The 22,897-nt window shown below is 46.6% G+C and overlaps 1 protein-coding gene, 1 long non-coding RNA gene and 1 pseudogene across 3 annotated transcripts; all 3 read left to right on the plus strand.

Annotated features, from left to right (window-relative positions):
* Positions 1-87: 87 nt before the first annotated feature.
* Positions 88-13,964, plus strand: LOC311125844 (E3 ubiquitin/ISG15 ligase TRIM25-like; annotated as a pseudogene). Its single transcript has 4 exons — positions 88-683; positions 1,108-1,203; positions 13,289-13,794; positions 13,920-13,964. The product of its transcript is annotated as an E3 ubiquitin/ISG15 ligase TRIM25-like (transcript).
* On the plus strand, positions 13,772-14,783 carry LOC311125845 (stonustoxin subunit beta-like; the record flags this gene model as incomplete). The annotated part of the gene is made up of 2 exons (XM_084199874.1): positions 13,772-13,796; positions 14,216-14,783. The coding sequence occupies 2 exons, from the start codon at positions 13,772-13,774 to the stop codon at positions 14,725-14,727; spliced, it is 537 nt and encodes a 178-aa protein (XP_084056000.1). The 3' UTR covers positions 14,728-14,783.
* Positions 14,784-18,231: 3,448 nt separating this feature from the next.
* LOC311125843 lies at positions 18,232-22,637 on the plus strand. The gene is made up of 3 exons (XR_014612918.1): positions 18,232-18,317; positions 22,463-22,513; positions 22,613-22,637. It is a non-coding gene; the product is annotated as an uncharacterized lncRNA (long non-coding RNA).
* Positions 22,638-22,897: the final 260 nt, after the last annotated feature.

Below are 22,897 nucleotides of genomic sequence, written 5' to 3' on the forward strand. Positions count from 1 at the left end.
CCTCCACAAACTCTCTTCTGTGGAAACCTAAACTGATCTGATTCTCTGTGCTCGTCGGTGTCTGAGTGAGAGTGAACAACCGTCCAAATGGCTCAGCAGGGAGTTCTGCTGGACCAGGACCAGTTCTGTTGTCCTGTCTGTCTGGATCTACTGAAGGAGCCGGTGGCTATTCCCTGTGGACACAGTTACTGTAGAAGCTGTATTGAGGCTGCTGGGATCAGGATGTTCTGAAAGGTGTCTATAGCTGTCCTCAGTGCAGAGAGACCTTCACTCCAAGGCCTAATCTGAGGAAAAATACCATGTTGGCTGAGTTGGTGGAGAAACTGAAGAAGACAGGACTCCAGGCTGCTCCCCCTCCTGCTCTGTGCTATGCTGGACCTGGAGATGTGGCGTGTGATTTCTGCACTGGGACCAGAAAGCAGAAAGCCCTCATGTCCTGTCTGGCGTGTCTGGCCTCTTACTGTGAGACTCACCTCCAACCTCACTATGAATCTCCTGCTTTCAAGAAGCACAAGCTGGTCAAAGCCACCGCACAACTACAGGAGAAGATCTGCTCTCATCATGACAAACTGCTGGAGGTTTTCTGTCGTACCGATCAGCAGTGTATCTGTTATCTGTGTACAATGGATGAACATAAAGGCCATGATACAGTGTCAGCTGCAGCAGAGAGGACTGAGAAACAGGTAAGACCAGAACTACTTGTTGGTGACTGTCTGATAAACAAAGAATTAAAGATACAGTAGGAACTAAGGCTGTTTGAATATGAGATCATTCAAATGAAATTGATCCTCAGCAGAACAAATATGAACACAAACCTTGAGTATATTGAGTTTGATCCAAATGTATCACAATTTTCTGAAGTCAAACACTATTATCATTCCGAATGCCCTTTTAGGAGTTCAAAGTTCAGTCTCAACCCCTTGATACATGTACGTCTACCATAAAAACTATAATCATTCACATAGCAACATAGAAAATGTCATATGGTAAAGGGACTTCCTCAAGATTTTAGACCTTCCTCTCTATGTGCCCTATGTCACATTACTATACTATTGATCTACTGGACAAATAAAGCTTGATAGCTCATTGAAGAGTGATTCTCCACAGATGCAGCTGGGGATGAGTCAGCAGAAAGTCCAGCAGAGATTCCAGGAGAGAGAGAAGGAGCTGAAGGAGCTCAAACAGGCTGTAAAGTCTCTCAAGGTGAGTATTGTTGACCAGAGGAGACACACCATTTCACTTCTCTCTTCCAGTCAGAGAGAGAGAGATGCCCCTATCAAATCCCACTGTTGGGAACAGGCTGTCTGGACCCCTTTCAGAGAATAGACTGCTTAATGTAACCGGTGGGATATGAACCCGGGTCTACTGAGGAGAGAAACCAACATCTTGACTGTTTCACCAAGAGGACATTCCCTTTGGGTCGAGGGCCGACACTGATTTTGAAGTCGCAAGAGGGGTTACCTCATCACATAACCTTGAGTAACCATGAAAGACTCAAGTCCCCTATACATTAAAATGGAGCTCTCTCTCAATTTAATTCAAAGGGCTTTATTGGCATGGGAAACATATATGTTTACATTGCGAAAGCAAGTGAAATAGATAATAAACAATCAGAAATTAAAAGTAAACATTACACTCACAAAAGTTTCAAAGTAATAGAGACATTTCAAATGTTATAACTCAAGTGCAAACAGAGTGAGCCATTCGCCAGACTGAGTTCTGGAGGTGAAATAGAAATGAATGAGGGAGAGTTAAGTGAGGTAGAAGGTGTGGTGAAGAGCTCAGAACCAGAGCCTGGCATCAATGGACATGATAAAGAAGAATCTGGTGCAGTAGGAGATACATTGTTGGAGAAAGTGGATCCATTCCTTTTGGCAGATCCATTTGTGGTTTCAGGGTGGGTGGGAAAGGAGTTGGGTGCAGTTGAATCAGTGAAGGTAACCTGTAGTGGACTTGTGATATTTGTTGGTGTTTCTTCTGACCAGAGGGAGTGGGCGCTCCGTGTCACGCAACTTGGGTCAAGATCTGTTTCTTGCTTTGCTCTTTGGAACAGGGCACCATTGAAAGGAGTGATTTCTGGGGTAGCGTTAAGTGTAGAAGTGGAGCAATTAAGGTTGAAGACTGCTGGTGTTTGTGATTCCCGCCGTTTGGTGCAACACAGACCCGGTGGAGAGCGTGGTGAAACAGAGGAGTCACTGTCAGTCCTTTTGAGGTTTGAGTCTTTACCCAACAAAGTCATGGTAGGATATATCAGTTATCCTGTTAGAGCTTTTGTGGCGAATCCACTGTGCTGATTCAGGTGCAACGTTTATGGTAATGTTGCAGCAGTTTGTAGGAGGGAGATTCCAAGATGTGAGAAGTGTGCAGGAGGGCATGGGATAGAGGTTTGTGTAGTTTCGGTGGATAAAGTTGTGTGTGTCAACTGTTGGGATGCCCATGTTGCTGGGGATCGGAAGTGTCCGGTGCGAGAGAGGCAGGTTGAGGTGGCTAGAGTCAGAGTAGTGCAGAAGGTGTCGTATGCTGAGACAGTGAAGAAAGTAGAGGAGGATGGGTCAAGGGTGAGAGATCCTGAGAGGATCCCTGTGAGTAGTAGATCTGTGCCAGCACAGAGGGATAGGCCAACGAGTGATATATGCTTCAGTAAAGTTAGCTTCTTAGAGTTCATAGCAATGGTTATCAACTGTACCGCAGAAATGGAACGTAAAAAAAAGAAAATAGATATTGTGGTGGCAGCTGCAGAGTAGTATTTGGGCATACAAGATTAGACTTCAGAAGAGTTACAGGGTGTGTTGAGTTGTGGTTTCCTGTCCTCCCAGGCCGTTGGCATGGTGCAGGAGCAGATAGGGTCAAAGTAGTGGAATGGGGTAATGGGTATTTAATGAGTAGGGTTAGTTGGAAGGGTGTTTTTCTGTATTATTATAATTTCCCCTTTTCCCATTTTGTGTCACAAAGTATAATGGATTTATATTATAGTCCAGCCTCCGTTTATTACTTACGAACAGACCGCAAGTAGTTGGTTAGTTTTGGTAAATTTAAAAATGAAGTGGTTTTCGTGTGCTCTCGGCTGTGTGCCAAGCGGAATCCATTAAAAATTTAACTTTTCGTAGACAAGTGTTTGTTTCTTAACAAACTTCAAGGTTACACAGGGGAGGGGTGGAACACAGGGTTTGCTAGCACAGATAGTTTTGGGTGTTTCTAGTGTGGGGATGTAGGACATAATGCTAGTGCAGACAAGCGCGACCAGCCGGCAGCGGGGGCTAGGACTAGGCTGGACACAATACATTTTGAACGCCTTTTTCTGATAAAACTACTTAATTGCATCCACCATGGAGCCCAGTTTCATAATATTACCATATGTCCCAGATGCTTGCCGTAGTTTAGAAATGATAGGGCATGTTTCACCCTGCCAGCTCCTATTAGTTGTTTTGAGCTCTGTGGCACCAACTCGACTAATGAAAGTTCTATTCCCAGCCCATTGTTCTGCGTCACAATGCCAGCTTCACTATTGTTGGTAATGAGACCAGCCCGTATTAACATTGTAGCTTTACCTCAGGTAACTGATTATTAACAAGGTTATGACTACTAGGTGAGCAAACTCACTGTTCACCTGGGTACACCTTGTGGTGACCCACAGTGCTACGTATGGTTAACCATATTATTTTCATAAAAAGGTGTAAAACCTAAACAGAACGCATTCCTGTCTTCCTTTTTCAAGATGTAGCCGATTTAAACAGCCAGACATTTTTTAAATAAATACATTTTTACAAAATAATTGTACGATTTATTGTTTCTAAATTGTTGCTGGGTAATTTGTTTGTTAGTAGGCATCAAATTGAGCGAATGCTTCGCAGGTTCAATGAGTTGTAAACTAAATGGATAGGTGTAGCTTATTGATTTATAGATCTGACACAGTTGCTACCTCAGATAATGAGCCTAGCAAGTGTCGTGAATGAGGTATGTAGTACCCACAGAAGGCCACAGGGAGGAGCAAGAGAGCTATAAACCTATTCATTTTCTTTGCTTTAAATACCCTAAACCTAACAATCAATCAATCCAATGTGTTTATAAAGTCCTTTTTACATCAGCAGATGTCACAAAGTGCTATACAGAAACTCTAACCCTACTTATAACCTATTTTAGCCTTAACTCTAACCCCTAACCCTAATTCTAGGGTAGAGTAGCCTAGAACACGTTTAGAAACTATTTTAGTAATAATTTTATGTTAGTAAATACCATTATAGTACTAAATAGCATTTATTGTTATTTTTTAAATAAAACCTATGTAACCTTTATTAGTCATTTTATTATAGGTATTATTGCAAGGCAGAACACTTGATAAACAACACATTTGTTTTATTTTTTAAATGTGGTTTGAACTGGGTGTGACCTAGTAACCTCTATGTGAAAGTCCAGCAATTGGCATGTCATAGGTGGGGCTGGTTTGAGACTGATCTCCAGAATTAATAAGAAAAATACACTTTATTTCTCAGCTGCCTCACCAATGTCTTTACGTGAATTACTAACTTTTAATTGCTAAATGTTTCCAATAGATGGCTGAATGAGACCACAAAGCATCAGTTATAGGTTACAAGTATAAAATAGAATGCAACCAAAGACTATGTCCTATGATTTTCTAAAAAGGTCACTCATTACTTTACAGTTAGCTATATATCTCGTATTAGGCCTGTGTTGCTTTTGGGAGAGCAACAAAATATTAACTCTAGCAGGTATTGAACACAGGCCAAATAATCACTAGTCAGATGCGCTAACCTCAACCCTAGTAAACATGCATTATGACATCATCTTAATATCTCATATATTCCAGCCCACCAATAAATCATGCAACCATCGCTGTTAGAAAATTTACCTCAACATGCCCCTCGCTTGTGCTAGAAGGCAGAGTGCTCGCTGCCGCTGACGGCACAAGCTTTTTGCGGGGCTTGTTGAGTTGGCTACTTGTTCGAGAAGGCAGAGTGGCTCTGTGCTGGTTGATGAATTTGACAATGAATGTACTAGAAAAATACATTTTTGTCCACCAGAGGTGACTGAATTAATGTTCGTGCTTTTTGATAATCGTTATAGTAATGAGGTATAATTTTAAGACATGAGCATAAAAACAGGTAATAATAAACATGAATCATCATTATATTACTTCACAGTAATGTGTTTTCAGTCCTTCCTCTTGCGTTAGCAGTGTGGAAAGGGACAGTAAAAAGCTCAGGCAGGAGTTTTCCTGTTAGGTGGAGTGGTGGTGTATCCAGGGAGAGAACTAAACTAATCTTCTGAAATGTCATTCATGGTCTTATGCTGCCATCTATTGGAATTATTAAGCAACTGCAGTAAAAAAAAAAAGGCAGGGGTACCAGGAGGGAGGAGAGTACATTTTTTACATTTTAGTCATTTAGCAGATGCTCTTATCCAGAGCGACTTACAGTTAGTGAGTGCATACATTTTCATACTGTCCCGCCATGGGAAACGAACCCACAACCCTGGTGTTGCAAGCGCCATGCTCTACCAACTGAGCTACACGGTAGTAGTGCATGGCCAAGTGGTGGTGCGCAGGCCGTGGAGAAAGCGGTGGTGGGGAGGGTTGCAGCTGGGCTACATGAGCTGAGGCAGGTTTCTGTAGTAACAGAGACTCCGGTGGGCGAAGGCTTGGTGGGCTCATCCCAGGAAATATTGCCTGTCATTGGGGAAGAGGCTCTGATCAGGGGGGAAGTGCAGGGGGGAAGAGACTGGGGAGGAGGAGGACGGTACCGTGCCAATGGAGGAGGAGGAAGAGGGGGGAGGTCAGTCTGCGGGAGCGGAGGACAAGGCGTCTCGTTTTTAGACGGCATATTGGATCCAGAGCTGTCAGGCTGAGGGCCCAGTATATATATTTATTTATTTTATTTATTTCACCTTTATTTAACCAGGTAAGCCAGTTGAGAACAGGTATATATACGGTGAGAGAACTCTAGGTTCCTGATGGAGACTAAAGGGGGAAAAACAAGGTTCTGCTGGAGTCTTATTTGATTGATCCTGGAAGGTTTGTAAGGTCAGTACAACACGTGATGAAGAATGAGGGGTTTAGTGTCCTCTCACCCAGGAAGCGGTATAGGCTGAGAAAAAGGGTCATGGGTTCTTAAGGGCATGTCTTCAGAATCTGCTTAAATGGATGTTTTTTTCTGTCATGGCGGCTTTATGGGCTTCTCTACTGGTTTCTGATTGTGGTGATTTCCCTCCCACCTCTTATGGAGATTTCACGGTTAGACTTCCTTAACATGAACGGCGGCAAAGACTGGGGGAATATGTAAACCCAAAAATGTTTTAATGCCATGGCAGAAATCTTAGTGCAGGGGTAGCAAAAGAGGTGTGTAAGGGTAGGTTGTTAGTGTTTAGAGCCCAAATAATGACCTTGTCTTTGCTTTCATAAATGTGTCTGCACCTGGTCCTCTGTAGCTCAGCTGGTAGAGCACGGCGCTTGTAACGCCAGGGTAGTGGGTTCGATCCCCGGGACCACCCATACACAAAAAAAATACATATATATATATATATATGCACGCATGACTGTAAGTCGCTTTGGATAAAAGCGTCTGCAAAATGGCACATTATATTGTAATATAGTACAGGGCTCAGTTCTCTGTTTCACCAGAGGGGTTGGAAAAACAGAGTGGGGAAACCAAGAAAATCCCTTGTTTTACGTTTGTCTGATGGGCGGGTAACTTCTGTTGTGGGGAGATGAGGGAGCCTGATGGGCGGGTAACTTCTGTTGTGGGGAGATGAGGGAGCCTGATGGGTGGGTAACTTCTGTTGTGGGGAGAATTTTGTGGCCTGTGTTCAAATGCTGTACGCTGGGGCTTCATGTATGGTCAAGGTGTGGGGAGGGCTCAGTAGGCCAGTCTGGGTAGGGAGGGGCATTCACCAGGGATGCCCTCTGCCAGGGCAGCTATACACTCTTGTTATTGAGCCCTTTCTGGGCCTGCTACGCAGGAGGCTACAGGGAGTGTGGGAGCCAGGCATAGGGTTGGGGACAGTTATAGCAGTGTCAGCATACGCTGATGACGTCTGTGTTGGTTAGGGATGAGCAGAACCTACAGGCCCTGGAGAATAGTTTGAGGGTGTACAAGGGGGCGTCTTCTTCTTAGGGAAACTGGGGCAAGAGTGTGTCACGGTTTCGGCCGAGGCTGCCTCTCTCCCTTGTTCGGGCAGGCTTCGGCGTTCGCCGTCTCCGGAATTCTAGCTGCCACCGATAGATGTTTCATGTTCGTTTGCTTTTGTCTGTTTGTTTCCACACCTGTTTCTGTTTTGACGTAATTAGTGTCCTATAAGTTTCTCGTTGTGTTTGTCTAGTGTTGTGTGTGATTGTTTCCGTCAGTGTTGTGTTTTGCTCGGTTGAGCGTATTTCTCCACTGTGCTGGAGCTTATTTGCACTTGTGTGTGCACCGTTTCATTTTGTCGCACCTGTTAGTGCGCATTTACCTTTCGCCTTCGTGCGTGTTTTTGCTGTCGGGCTTAGTTGTCCTGTTGCCTGTGTTGGGCCAGTAATACAGCTTTTGGAACATTCAATCTGCGTCCTGCGTTTGATTCCTACACTACACCTACAACACGCCCTGACAGAATCACACACCTCCAATGGAATCAGCAGGAGCCGAAGCAGCCCAGACGAGACTGGAAGCCCAGGTTCGGGACCAGCAAGAGCAGCTCCTGCAGATGGGGACCGCCCTGCAGGAGGTGATTACCACACTCCGAGGCTGGGGTTCGCCTCCACCGCCGCCCACCCTGCCAGCACCATCGGCCAGCCCGCCCATTCCAGCGCCGGAACCTCGAGGAGTCCGACTATCTCTCCCGAGGGCCTACGACGGGACCGCGGCTGGGTGTCAGGGATTCCTGCTCCAGGTAGAGCTATACCTGGCCACAGTGCACCCGGCACCTTCAGGGCATGAGAGCGTGTCCGCCCTGATCTCCTGCCTGGCCGGAAAAGCGTTGGAGTGGGCCAACGCGGAGTGGAGGAAGATCGACGCCACGACGATTACGTACACCGAGTTCTCCCGCCGCTTCAGGGCGGTGTTTGACCATCCCCCGGAGGGGAAAGCGGCGGGGGAGCGTCTGGTCTTCCTCCGGCAGGGGAGGAGAAGTGCCCAGGAATTCGCGCTCGAATTCCGTACTCTAGCGGCAGATGCAGGGTGGAATGATCGGGCCCTCATCGATCTATACCGATGCAGCCTACGAGAGGACGTCCGTCGGGAGCTGGCTTGTAGGGACACCAGCCTCACTTTCGACCAGCTGGTTGATATGTCCATCAGGCTGGATACCCTGCTGGCTACCCGCGGACGTCCTGCGGAGGGTCCGTCCATTCCACCCTCCAGCGCCTCCGAGCCTTGTCCTATGGAGCTCGGGGGCGCTGGCGCTAGAGAGAGGAGGAGTCGGCAGGCTAGGGGGTCCATCCACTGCACCAACTGTGGTCGGGGAGGACACACCGCGGCTAGGTGCTGGGGATGGCCTCCTAGGGGAGATGACGACAGGTCCCGCACTGGGGATTCCCTCCAGGTGAGTAGGCGCCCCACTCACCCAGAGCTCACTGTTGCCCATTTTTGTATGCCTGTACGTTTTCCACAGGTAGCACCTCATTCCCAGCATAAGGCGCTGGTAGATTCAGGCGCGGCTGGGAATTTTATTGATAAAAAGTTTTGTTTAGCGTTAGGGATTCCCCTCATTCCTGTTGATGTTCCTTTTCCCGTTCACGCCCTAGATAGTCGTCCGTTGGGTACGGGCTTAATCAGGGAGGTCACGGCGCCACTTAGGATGTGTGCGCAGGGGGATCATCAGGAGATGATTCAGCTGTTCCTGATTGACTCTCCTGCGTATCCGGTGGTGCTGGGCATGCCCTGGTTGAGTACCCATAACCCAGTGATTTCGTGGCAGGAGAGGGCTCTGATGGAGTGGTCTGCTCAGTGTGTGGGTAGATGTTTGGGCGTTTCCGTAGGGGCTACCTCGGTGGAGAGTCCAAACCAGGTGCCCGCATTGCACGTTCCACCTGAGTATGGGGATTTGGCTATTGCGTTTAGTAAGGCGAGGGCGACGCGGTTGCCACCCCATAGGCAGGGGGATTGTGCGATAAACCTCCAGGCAGGAGCTGCGCTCCCACGGAGCCATGTGTATCCTCTGTCTCAGGAGGAGAAGAAGGCTATGGAGATTTACATAGACGAATCGCTGAGACAAGGATACATACGGCCGTCCACTTCCCCCGCGTCCTCGAGTATCTTTTTCGTGAAGAAAAAGGATGGTGGTTTGCGTCCGTGCATCGATTACCGTGGTCTCAATCAGATTACGGTGAAGTATAGTTATCCACTCCCGCTGATTGCGACCATGACTGAGTCGTTGCATGGGGCGCGTTTCTTCACGAAATTAGATCTCAGGAGCGCGTACAACTTGGTGCGCATCAGGGAGGGTGATGAATGGAAAACAGCCTTTAGTACCACCTCGGGCCATTACGAGTATCTGGTCATGCCATACGGGTTGATGAACGCTCCATCAGTTTTCCAATCATTTGTGGATGAGATCTTCAGGGACATGCAGGGGCAGGGGGTGGTAGTGTACATTGATGACATTCTCGTGTACTCACCTACCCGTGTCGAGCATGTGGCCCTGGTGCGCAGGGTGTTGCGGAGGCTGGTGGAGCACGACCTGTATGTGAAGGCAGAGAAGTGTCTGTTTTTCCAGGAGTCGGTCTCCTTTTTGGGTTATCAGTTGTCTGCGTCAGGGGTGAAGATGGAGGTAGACCGGGTGTCGGCCGTGCGTAATTGGCAAACACCAACCACTGTGAAGGAGGTGCAGCAGTTTTTGGGGTTTGCAAATTACTACAGGAGGTTTATCCGGGGTTTTGGACAGGTGGCAGCTCCCATCACGTCTCTGTTGAAGGGGGGTCCGGTGCGTCTGCAGTGGTCGGCCGAGGCGGACAGGGCGTTTGGGAGGCTGAAGGACCTGTTTACCTCGGCCCGGGTGCTGGCGCATCCGGATCCCTCTTTGCCGTTCCAAGTAGAGGTGGACGCGTCGGAGGCCGGTTTAGGAGCCGTGCTTTCACAACGATCTGGCGCGCCACCTAAACTCCGCCCCTGTGCCTTTTATTCTAAGAAGCTCAGTCCGGCGGAGCGGAACTATGACGTAGGGGACAGGGAGCTGTTAGCCGTGGTACAGGCTCTAAAGGTGTGGAGGCACTGGCTTGAGGGGGCTCAACACCCTTTCCTCATTTTGACGGACCACCGTAACCTGGAGTACATCCGGGTGGCGAGGAGGCTGAACCCTCGCCAGGCAAGATGGAGTATGTTCTTGACCAGGTTTACTTTTAAGATCACGTACATCCCTGGGTCACAGAATGGCAAGGCAGATGCGCTGTCTCGGCGGTATGACGCGGAGGAGAGGTCCGTGGAGCCCACTCCCATACTGCCTGAGTCGTGTCTGGTGGCACCGGTAGTGTGGGAGGTCGATGCTGAACTCGAGCGGGCGTTACGCACCGACCCTAGTCCACCACAGTGCCCGGAGGGTCGGAAGTACGTTCCGCTCGAGGTTCGGGATCGATTGATCTATTGGGCTCACACGTCACCCTCCTCTGGACATCCGGGTATCGGCCGGACAGTGCACTGTCTTAGTGCCAAGTACTGGTGGCCCACGTTGGCAAGGGATGTGAGGGTTTATGTTTCCTCCTGCTCGGTGTGCGCCCAGTGTAAGGCGCCTAGACATCTACCTAGGGGTAAGTTGCTGCCCCTGCCCGTTCCACAACGGCCATGGTCCCACCTCTCAGTGGACTTTATAACAGACCTTCCCCTCTCCCAAGGGAATACTACCATCCTGGTCGTTGTGGACCGGTTCTCTAAGGCCTGTCGTTTGCTCCCCATGCCGGGTCTTCCTACGGCCCTGCAAACTGCCGAGGCACTGTTTACCCATGTGTTCCGGCACTACGGGGTACCCGAGGACATTGTGGCTGATCGGGGTCCCCAATTCACCTCCAGAGTCTGGAGAGCGTTTATGGAGCGGTTGGGGGTCTCGGTGAGCCTCACCTCGGGTTACCACCCGGAGAGCAATGGGCAGGTGGAACGCGTAAACCAGGATGTGGGTAGGTTTCTCAGAACATACTGCCGGGACCGGCCGGAGGAGTGGTCAAGGTACGTTCCCTGGGCCGAGATGGCCCAGAATTCCCTACGCCATTCCTCCACTAACCTAACTCCATTTCAATGTGTGTTAGGTTACCAGCCGGTTCTGGCACCCTGGCAGCAGAGCCAGATCGAGGCTCCTGCGGTGGATGAGTGGGCGCGGCGCTCGGAGGAGACTTGGAACGCTGCACACGTCCACCTGCAGCGGGCCCTCCGACGTCAGAAGGCGAGCGCTGATCTCCACCGCAGTGAGGCACCGGTGTACGCACCTGGTGATCGAGTCTGGCTCTCTACCAGAAACCTGCTCCTCCGCCTGCCCTGTCGGAAACTGGGTCGGCGGTTTGTAGGGCCATTTAAAGTCCTGAGAAGGTTGAACGAGGTATGTTATAGATTACAGCTACCTGTGGAGTATAAGTGTATTAACCCCTCGTTCCATGTGTCCCTTCTCAGGCCGGTGGTAGCGGGCCCACTCCAAGAAGATGAGATCTTGGAGACTCCTCCGCCCCCGTTGGACATCGAGGGGGCACCGGCGTACTCCGTGAGATCCATCTTGGATTCGAGACGTCGGATGGGGGGTCTCCAGTATCTAGTGGAGTGGGAGGGGTACGGTCCGGAGGAGCGGTGCTGGGTGCCGAGGAGAGACGTGTTGGACCCGTCGCTCCTGACGGAGTTCCATCGGAGGCATCCGACGCGCCCTGCGCCGCGTCCCCCTGGTCGTCCCCGAGGCCGGAGTCGGCGCACGTCTGGAGCCGCGCGTCAAGGGGGGGGTACTGTCACAGTTTCGGCCGAGGCTGCCTCTCTCCCTTGTTCGGGCAGGCTTCGGCGTTCGTCGTCTCCGGAATTCTAGCTGCCACCGATAGATGTTTCATGTTCGTTTGCTTTTGTCTGTTTGTTTCCACACCTGTTTCTGTTTTGACGTAATTAGTGTCCTATAAGTTTCTCGTTGTGTTTGTCTAGTGTTGTGTGTGATTGTTTCCGTCAGTGTTGTGTTTTGCTCGGTTGAGCGTATTTCTCCACTGTGCTGGAGCTTATTTGCACTTGTGTGTGCACCGTTTCATTTTGTCGCACCTGTTAGTGCGCATTTACCTTTCGCCTTCGTGCGTGTTTTTGCTGTCGGGCTTAGTTGTCCTGTTGCCTGTGTTGGGCCAGTAATACAGCTTTTGGAACATTCAGTCTGCGTCCTGCGTTTGATTCCTACACTACACCTACAACACGCCCTGACAGAGTGAGGCTCTGTTATGTGGGGCATGGAGGGACAGGGCACCTCCGCAGCTTCCAGGGGGGTTGCAGTGGGGCTGTGAGTGGCTCAAGATGCTTGGGGTGTATCTGGGCTCGGAGGGTTGGGATAGGAAGAACTGGGAAGGAGTGTCACAAGCGGTGGTGTCGAGGCTGACGAAGTGGAGGTGGCTCATCTCCCAAGTGGCATACAGAGGGACGGTGCTGATCATCAACAACTTGGTGGCATCCTCTCTATGGCTTAAATTGGCCATTCTCAACGCCCCCGGTGGTCTGCTTGTGGACCTGCAGTGCAAGTTAGTGAATTTTTTCTGGTCAGGGTGACAGCGTTCTGACTCCCTCAGTGTCAAGGTTAGACACATCAGGAGCTTAGCGGGAGTGAAGGGGCATCAGTGGCAGGGGGGTGTGGGGGCTGAGAGCATGGCAGGGAATAGGTGGAGGGTGCTCTATAAGCTCCCAGTGCTGGAAAGGTCAGGGGTCGTCCAGTGGAGGGTATTACATGGAGCCCTGGACACCAATAGCTGGTTGGCTCGGGTTGACCTGGGAGTTGGGGAGGGGTGTCCGTTTTCTGCAATGACAGACTGTTCATCATGTTTTTTCTGTGTTGCCAGGGTAATGCCATTACTGTTGACGCCTTAGGGTTGAGTTTGAGTTGTACAAAATGATCAACAGTGTGGAGATGTTTCAGGAGGTATGGGGGCTCAGGGGGGCTGTCTGTACGGCTGGAGAGGAGGGGTTGGATGGACGGTTGGAATGTGGTGCTGGTTGGTGTATTGTACTGTGGTGTTGGGTACTGAATAATGTGATTGTGTAGAGGTTGTAGTGGCACGCAATGTGCTTTTAGGGGTGGGGGTGTTAATGTAATGAGGATGGCTCATTAAAGTAAGACAAGTCAGTCTCTCTCTCTCTCTCTCTCTTAACAGCGCTCTGCACAGGCAGCAGTGGAGGACAGTGATAAGATCTTTACTGAGCTGATCCGCTCCATTGAGAGAAGGCGCTCTGAGGTGAAGGAGCTGATCAGAGCCCAAGAGAAGGCTCAAGTGAGTCAAGCTAAAGGACTCCTGGAGCAACTGGAGCAGGAGATAGCTGAGCTGAGGAAGAGAAGCACTGAGCTGGAGCAGCTCTCACACACAGAGGATCACATCCATTTCCTCCAGGTAACTCAACTGCCTTGATACATGTGATATGAAATTAAAACTCAATGTGAAACTCTCAATCATTTGGTTCTGCTCTCTCTCCCTCTCTCTCTCTCTCTCTCTCTCTCTCCAGAGTTATCAGTCTCTCTCCAGTACCAGTGTATCTTCAGACTTACCCAGCATCGTTGTCCGTCCTCTTCAGTACTTTGGAGATGTGAGTAAGACTGTGTCTGAACTGAGAGAGAAACTAGAAGACGTCCTTAAAGGAGAATGGTCCAAGATCTCCTCTACAGGTGTGTTGAAAATAATAAGAACATCAACTTTAGACCATTGAAAGTTCCCTACTAGTCATATACATGTGGAATATGGTATGATGATAACATTCCCTCTCTCTGTGAATGTGTTTGTGTGTCTGTAGTGAATATAGTGGATGTTGTACTGCCTCCAGAGCCCAAGACCAGAGAACAGTACTTACAATGTGAGTCTCTTTATTCTGAAGTAACTAACAGTCTCTTTTTACTGACACTCCTAACAATCCCTCTAGAAATATATAGCAATAGTAGATCTAATCAAAGACTGGGTATCTATCTGACTCCTCATATTTCTCTGATTTGATCTCTGCTGTGCTCTAATCAAAGACAGGGTAGATACAGTATCTGACTTCACTTATTGTTCTAACTCCCCTCATTGGTATCTGCTCTGCTCTTCTCCCAGATTCCTGTCAGCTCACACTGGACCCAAACACAGCACACAAACGCCTCTCTCTGTCTGAAGGGAACAGAAAGGTGACCTCTACAGGCCAAGTCCAACCATATCCTGTTCATCCAGACAGATTCACCAACTACTGTCAGGTTCTGTGTAGAGAGGGTCTGTCTGGATGCTGTTACTGGGAGGTGGAGTGGAGTGGGGTGGGTGTTGATACAGCAGTCTCATATAAAGACATCAGCAGAACAGAGACAGATGGTGGATTTGGAGAGAATGACAAGTCCTGGAGTTTACAGTGTCGTAGAGGTGGTTATTGTTTCATACACAATAATGTTGTGACTAAAGGATCAGGCCCTCGGTCCTCCAGAGTAGGAGTGTACCTGGATCACAAGGCAGGTACTCTGTCCTTCTACAGTGTCTCTGACACAATGACCCTCCTCCACAGAGTCCAGACCACATTCACTCAGCCCCTCTATCCTGGGTTTTGTCTCTCTGGTACTGCTGAGCTGGTTAAACTGTAGTAGGGTCCACATAGATACTAGTCATGCTGGTGTAGTCTATAGCTGAGCTGGTTAAACTGTAGTAGGGTCCACATAGATACTAGTCATGCTGGTGTAGTCTATAGCTGAGCTGGTTAAACTGTAGTAGGGTCCACATAGATACTAGTCATGCTGGTGTAGTCTATAGCTGAGCTGGTTAAACTGTAGTAGGGTCCACATAGATACTAGTCATGCTGGTGTAGTCTATAGCTGAGCTGGTTAAACTGTAGTAGGGTCCACATAGATACTAGTCATGCTGGTGTAGTCTATAGCTGAGCTGGTTAAACTGTAGTAGGGTCCACATAGATACTAGTCATGCTGGTGTAGTCTATAGCTGAGCTGGTTAAACTGTAGTAGGGTCCACATAGATACTAGTCATGCTGGTGTAGTCAATAGCTGAGCTGGTTAAACTGTAGTAGGGTCCACATAGATACTAGTCATGCTGGTGTAGTCTATAGCTGAGCTGGTTAAACTGTAGTAGGGTCCACATAGATACTAGTCATGCTGATGGTGATGGTCCCCAGATGTGATGATTCATTCTGCTCTGTTTTTATGTACAATGATTTGATTGATTTGATCTTCAGAAGATGTTATGAATTACAATTCAATGCATTCATATTATTTGTAAGTGCAACGTTAATCTTATACATTTACATTAATCATGATGTATGCTGTTAATGTATGTTGGTTGTCATTCAGAACCATTGAAATGTTTTCTCAATTGGTTCTCTGTCTCAATGTAATTTTCCTCAGTATCATGGAACAGGTAGTGTTACTAACTTGCTAATTGAACTATATGGGCCGGTTTCCCGGACACAGATGAAGCCTAGTCCTAGACTAAAAAGCATGTTCAATGGAGATGTCCGGGAAACCGGCCCTAAGTTTGGCATCTTTTATTCTCCAATACTGCTCAGTCAAGCAACATTAAACCTGTCCAGCAGGTGGTGCTGTTAACCCAACAATAAAAACCCAGCAGATATATTGACTTGTCACTCAGTATATCAGTAATGTTCAGAATTGTACTTTAATATCATTGGAGATTGATGGTCTTTTTAGTCCACTACCCAGAGTCAGGAACAGATGAAGTTAGGTCTGCTACTGTTCAGTTATTAAATATGATTCATGGTGATGGGAAATAAAAAATCCATCTAGTAGTAGTTTTCCTTTGCTATTTATTCCAAGGTGTGTCTTTAACTTGTAAATGGATTGTGTTGAAGCTGGCATGTGGTGTGGATGATAGAATAGAGTGAATAGAGGAGAGAAGAGAGGAGGAGAGGAGAACATCATATAGAAGACAGATAAGATAGAGAGACAATTCATACCCAGGGGAGTTACTGAATCTGGCCCAAATGACACCCTGTTCCCTACGTAGTGCACTAGGCTACTTCTGATCAGATCTAAAGTAGTGCACTACATAGGGAATAGGGTGGATATTTGCTCACTGTCATTAGAATGAAGATTTCCATACAGGAGTTACTGTCTCTGTCCCAAATCTCTCCCTGTTCCCTACGTAGTGCACTAGGCTTCTTTTGACCAGATCTAAAGACACACCATTTCACTTCTCTACTCCAGTCAGAGAGAGAGAGACAGAGAGAGAGACAGAGAGAGGGAGAGGGGACTCTCTCCAATCCCACTGACCTCACTGTTGGGTACATGCTGTCTGGACTATTTCAGAGAATAGACTGCTTAATGTAACCGACGGGATATGAACCAGGTCTACCGCGGGAGAAAGCAACAGCTTGACCGTTACACCAAGAGGACATTCCCTATTGGGCTGAGGCATAGCCTATTTTTCACATCTGATTTAATTTCATACAACTTAATATTGCTACACTAAAAATCTTTGTCTGGACAATAGCCCATTACTCAGCTTTTATTAGAAAATGAATGGCATGCCACTGTGATCATTTTCTGTGACGACAGAGTAAATTATTATGCAGCCTCAGAGGGGTGCCCAAACTTTTTCAGACGACTGGATGTACTTCATAGAAACTGTTACCCTTTATAGTATAAATAATAATAAAAAATATATTCTAACCACTCTATTTAATGTATTCCATATTAAGGGCCCTAACCTAGGAACACAAATCTTTGTTCCTATTAACATTGTGGACAGTTCTCTCTCCCTTTCTCTCTCTCTCTCTCTCTCTCTCTCTCTCTCTCTTACTCCACTGTTTTCACTCTTTCTCTCTCTTCACAGCTCTCTCTCTCTTTCGCTCTGACTCACTCAACTGTTTTCACTCTCTCTCTTCTCACATCACAATTCACTTTCTCTCTCGTTCTGTCTCACTCCACTGTTTTCACTCTCTCTTTCTCTATCCTCACAACTCTCTCTCTGCCTCACTCGACTGTTTTCACTATATCTCTCTCCTCACAACTCCCTCTCTCTCTCTCACTCCACTGTTTCACTCTCTCTCTCCTCACAACTCTCTCTCTCGCTGTCTCACTCCACTGTTTTCACTCTTTCACTCTCCTGACAACTCCCTCTCTCTCTTTCTTTCTCTCTCTCTCTCTCTCTCTCTCTTTCTCTCTCTCTCACTCCACTGTTTTCACTCTCTCTCTCTCCTCACAATTCTCTCTCTCTCTCACTCTGCCTCACTCCACTGTTTTCACTCTTACTCGCTCCTCACAATTCTCTCTCTCACTCTGTCTCACTCCACTGTTTTCTCTCTCTCTCTCTCTCTCTCTCTCTCTCTCTCTCTCTCTCTCTCTCTCTCTCTCTCTCTCTCTCTCTCTCTCTCTCTCTCTCTCTCTTAGATGTTCAATGTTTCTAAAAAAAAAAAAAAAAGGAATAGTTTCACCATTATTCAAATGAGGGACACATTTTTTCTTTGTTTTACCTTAAAGCAGCAATCAGCAGTAGAAACAATAACAAAGCGTACTCCCAACTCTTATACGACTACCAGGTGAACGCATAACTTACCACGTGCCCGTAGCCAAACACGTCTTTAAATGACCAGTGGGGTCGAATCCGGTGGGGGGGTGTGATAACTGCCTGAATGGAGGTGAAGCTTCACTTAATCTACTTTGAAGCAGAGAAAAAACCGGAATGTTGGAGAAGCTGACTTAATCTACTTTGAAGCAGAAAAAAAAATATGACATTGAAAAAAAAAGAAGACATGTGGTCGTGCGGGACGCACTCGCTAAGCGGACCGGCACATTGAACGCGGGTCGGCGATCTCCCCGCTTGCCAGGAGCCCTCCGAAAACGTGACGGATCCTGCCGAGTAAGAAATGATACTCGGGAGGTGTTTACCCAGCTTCCGAGTATACCAGGTGACCCTCACTCATTGATACATGTACACCTACCATAAACACTATAAACATTAACATAGCAACATAGAAAATGTCATATGGTAAAGGGACTTCCTCAAGATTTTAGACTTTCCTCTCTATGGGCCCTATGTCACATTACTATACTATTGATCTAGTGGACAAATAAAGCTTGATAGCTCATTGAAGAGTGATTCTCCACAGAGGCAGCTGGGGATGAGTCAGCAGAAAGTCCAGCAGAGATTCCAGGAGAGTGAGAAGGACCTGAAGGAGCTCCAACAGGCTGTGGAGTCTCTCAAGGTGAGTATTGTTGACCAGAGGAGACACACAATTTCACTTCTCTCCCCCAGTCAGAGAGAGAGAGAGAGAGAGAGAGAGAGAGAGAGAGAGAGAGAGAGAGAGAGAGAGAGAGAGAGAGAGAGAGAGAGAGAGAGAGAGAGGAGAGAGAGAGAGAGAGAGAGAGAGAGAGAGAGAGAGAGAGAGAGAGAGAGAGAGAGAGAGAGAGAGAGAGAGAGAGAGAGAGAGAGAGAGAGAGAGAGAGAGGACTCTCTCCAATCCCACTGACCTCACTTGTGGGGTATGCATTGGGTGTCCGAGCTGTGTGCCAGTAGTTCAAACAAACAGCTCAGTACAAATACAAGTGAAAGTGGCTCGATGCTGGTTGATGAATTTGACAATGAATGTACTAGAAAAATATGTTTTTGTCAAGCAGAGGTGACTGAATTAATGTTTAATGTTAAAGGGCGCTGTTACTTTCATTCGAAAAATTTTGCAATGCTGTGTGGATCTGCTGTGGAGGTGTTTTTCCCAGCATTGCAACCTCCCTCCTCCCTGACCCAACAGCATAATGCAAGGAGAATGGCATGTTATATAGAAATATTGATTTGGAGAATGGCGTGTTATATATGAACATTCATTTGGAAGACAATTGCCCACCCAAGGTGTTGTCGCCTAGGCCATTGCTCTGATGTTTGAGGCTCATCTAGCTAAGGGATTTCACATGTCTGTGTGTGGTTTTCACAATATGTAAGTTTTATGTCCAGAAGTCTGAAATTAATATATTTCCAGATTATGGTTGGGGGGCATATAAAGAGCAACATATGTGAAGATCAGCAGGCTCTGACGTTAGGTGTGCCATAGGTGGACAAAAAATGAGTTTTATTTCGACATGAGGTAAGCCGAGAGGAAGTGGGTCTACAACAGACCCACGTTTGTAAAGTCTGTTCAATAATATTATCCTTTAGATATTTTGTCTCAAATTACCCCTCTCATAATGACCAACCGCCCTGCCCACCGGCACATTACGTTTAAATGGAATTGTATTTAACTTCTGGCTTCCCACGGACTGTTGTTGTGCAACCGAGTACATTTGAAAGCAACGCTAGTGTGTGTACTGTAAATACAGCTGCGTTGCTAAAAGTAACTAGTACATTGGGTGCAGTAGGTCTTTAGACTCTCCTGGAGGTGGTTTGTAAATCTTCCCTAGCGTGAGGTCATTTTTTTCTTATTTCTCTGGACTCTCGTTTGAGGTCAAGCAGGTCATAAACAGTTTCTCTGTATTGTAAAATTATGCTTTTGTTAATTCCATGAAGTTTGGACGTTGAAAGGGATTTGAATGCATTTCTCACTAAATGTATTGCTGCAAAGCAGATCAATCTATGGTGCTAGTTAGTCACTGCAGTAGATCATTCAAGAAAACAACGTCTTCCATGGCCAGTACTGTATAATCAATGATCTCACTAACCAAGCATCATTGGTTTAATTGGAACACAACACATCTCTGTTATGTAGTGGCTGTGTGAGCAATGACAGCTTTGTCAGAGTCCCATTACAATGAACTGGGAGTCTGTAGTTGTACATAGTGAAGCATTGAGGATGAGTAGAATGCCGTCTTGGAGTGATGTCATAATGGGGTCATAAGAAGATAGAATCCTCTTGGAGTGATGTCATAATGGGGTCATAAGAAGATAGAATCCTCTCGCCATTAGGCCAGAATCTCAGGTGGGAGAACATTCAGAGAGAAGGTTAGTTGGAGAAAGTCATCATATTGGTAAGTCATGTTTCTAAAATTGTTCCTAAAGTTATGGTGAATCTACTATAATGGCGAGGACGGTTTTAGGCAAATATATGATAGAATTTCATATCGCTTTGCGTAGCCTACTGCGAGTATCAAATTCCTGTCTTATGTTTAAATGAATATTTTCATGGTTAAATATTGGTATGCATTCATTTATCTAAACGGATTACTGTATGATCTAGATTACCGAACCTGAGAGTGATTTCTGATGAGATTGAATTGATTAGTACTGTCTTAAAACACATTTAACAGCATAGTGTACTATACTATAAACATTTTTGAAAAGATTTACACAAAATCTATAGTATAAAGAGAAGTTTGCATAATTGGTTGGTCACAGCTTGTTTAGTTTGGATACAGGGCTGTTTTATGGTGAGATGCAAAATAATGTGTTAGAGGCACTAGAAATGTAGGCATTGATGAAAGGCACCGCATAGGGTAATAGGCTTTAATAGTAGTTTGAATGGCTATAGGGACACTGAGAGGTCATGTTTATTGGACATACTGTCCCTATAATCACAGGATGCATAGCCGCGGGAAGTAGTTGTCACGATCGTCGGGAACAGAGGAGGACCAAGGCGCAGCGTGGAATGCGAACATATTTATTAATTGATGATCACACGAACAAAAATGAAAACGTGACGTCCCTGGTTACATTCACAAACCAACACGGAACAAGAAACCACACCAAATGAATGCCTAACGGCTACCTAAGTATGACTCCCAATCAGAGACAACGAGCTACAGCCGTCTCTGATTGAGAGCCACCCTGGCCAACATAGATATACAAAACCAGAACAAACACAAATGAAAACTCACACCCTGGCTCAACATACTAGAGTCCCCAGAGCCAGGGCGTGACAGTACCGAGTGGAGGACAGAGGAGCCTCTTAAAGAAGAAGTTACAGGTCTGTGAGAGCCAGAAATCTTGCTTGTTTGTAGGTGACCAAATACTTATTTTCCACCATAATTTGCTAATAAATTCATTAAAAATCCTACAATGTGATTTTCTAGATTTTTTTCTTCTCAATTTGTCTGTCATAGTTGACGTGTACCTATGATGAAAATTACAGGCCTCTCTCATCTTTTTAAGTGGGAGAACTTGCACAATTGGTGGCTGACTAAATACTTTTTTCCCCCACTGTAAATGTAAATTCTGTCAATTTGGAATTTACGTTAAGGTCAAATTAATCTTTGGCAATTGGGTAAAAAATTAATGTGGAACTGTTAAACGTGATTTGCTTAATTTCTTTTGATGCCGATGCTGTCTTTAGGTTGTTTAAGGATTTGTTTTCCATTAGCAGCATCCTGTAGGTTGCTAACATTTAGGAACTCTCTTTTAGAGCTCATTCGTATTGGAAGTGCACAGTATTGGTCAGGGCGACTTGCATGTTGAGGTGGGCCTGCTAAGGAAGGAGGTGGGCCTGCTGAAGCAATTGGCCTGTATGGGGGAGATGAGATGGATAGAGAGACAGTCTCTGGAGATGAATAGAGAGATGGTGTTGAAGGAAGTGGAGAGGGACAGACTTGAGAGGATGAAGAGGGAGGAGAAGAAGGAGCATGCAAAAATAAATCAGATGAAGGATGAAGAGTTGCTGTTGATGGATATTAGAATGAGGGAAAGGGAGAGAGAGATGGAGGAGGAAAGGAGGAGGTTAATGGAGAAATCTGAGAGGCAAAAGGTAGAGAAACAGATGAAATCTGAGAGGCAAAAGGTAGAGAAACAGATGGCGCTCCAGAAGAAAAGACAGGAGGAGAGAGACAAGTGGGAGATATCTGAAAAGAAGAGAGTGGAGGAATGGAAAGAGTTTTACTGAAGGAAGAAGAAAACCGAAAGGAAGATGCATGGATGAAAGCAGAGAGGAAGGCAAAGAGAAAGGTGGAAGAAGCAAATAGAAAGGTGGAAGAAGCAAAGAGAACGATGGAAGAAGCAAAGAGAAAGGTGGAAGAAGCAAAGAGAATGATGGAAGAAGCAAAGAGAACGGTGGAAGAAGCAAAGAGAAAGGTGGAAGAAGCAAGAGAGAAGGTGGAAGAAGCAAAGAGAAAGATGGGAGAAGAACAACAGATGCTGAAAAAGCAAGCCAGGCTAACGGAGACCCTGAGCGATAGAAAAAGAAGAGACGGGGAAGAGAGAAAGGAAGATGAAAATAAGTGTGTGAAGGAAGCAAGGGAAGGAGACAGGAGAGAGCTCCTGAAAGAAAAGAGACTAAGGGCAGAAGAAAATATGACACACATGGAGAAACAAATGAGAGAGCTGGAGGTCAAAGGTAAAAAGGAGAGGGAATAGACAGAGAATAAAGTGGGATATGTGAGGTTAGCTTCAACACCTTAACTTATACTGTCTGTTTCCCAACTCCCTCTCTCCCAGATTCCTCCATCTTCTCAGCTGGTGCTGAGGTCAAACAGACCCAGTGCAAAGGTCATCTTAGTTTACAGTTCTTTTGTACATTGAAAGTGTTATACAACTGCACACATGGAGTGTGGTATTAACATCCTCCATTTTCCTTTGTCTTGTCAGATGTCTCCATGGTTACTGCAACTGAGTCAAATACTCTGAACCCTCAGAAGGACCAGCCAGCAAAGTGCAAAGGTAAAGACCAGGGCCCGGTTTCCTGATAGCGATGGAACTTAAGCTTACTAGTGTTTTAACGATGCATCGTTTTTATAATGGCCGAAGATGTCACATGCGTTTCCCAAAACACCACGCAGAGAGAACGTTCACTAAGTGCGTCATTGGAGTAGGTCTCGATACTGATCGAAAGAAAGGCAGGGCTGCTCTCTGATCAGATTTCTCCATTTAAAT

The sequence above is a fragment of the Coregonus lavaretus genome, assembly GCF_964263955.1.
Source record: "Coregonus lavaretus genome assembly, contig: HAP1_SCAFFOLD_7521, whole genome shotgun sequence".
Classification (NCBI taxonomy): Eukaryota; Metazoa; Chordata; class Actinopteri; order Salmoniformes; family Salmonidae; genus Coregonus; species Coregonus lavaretus.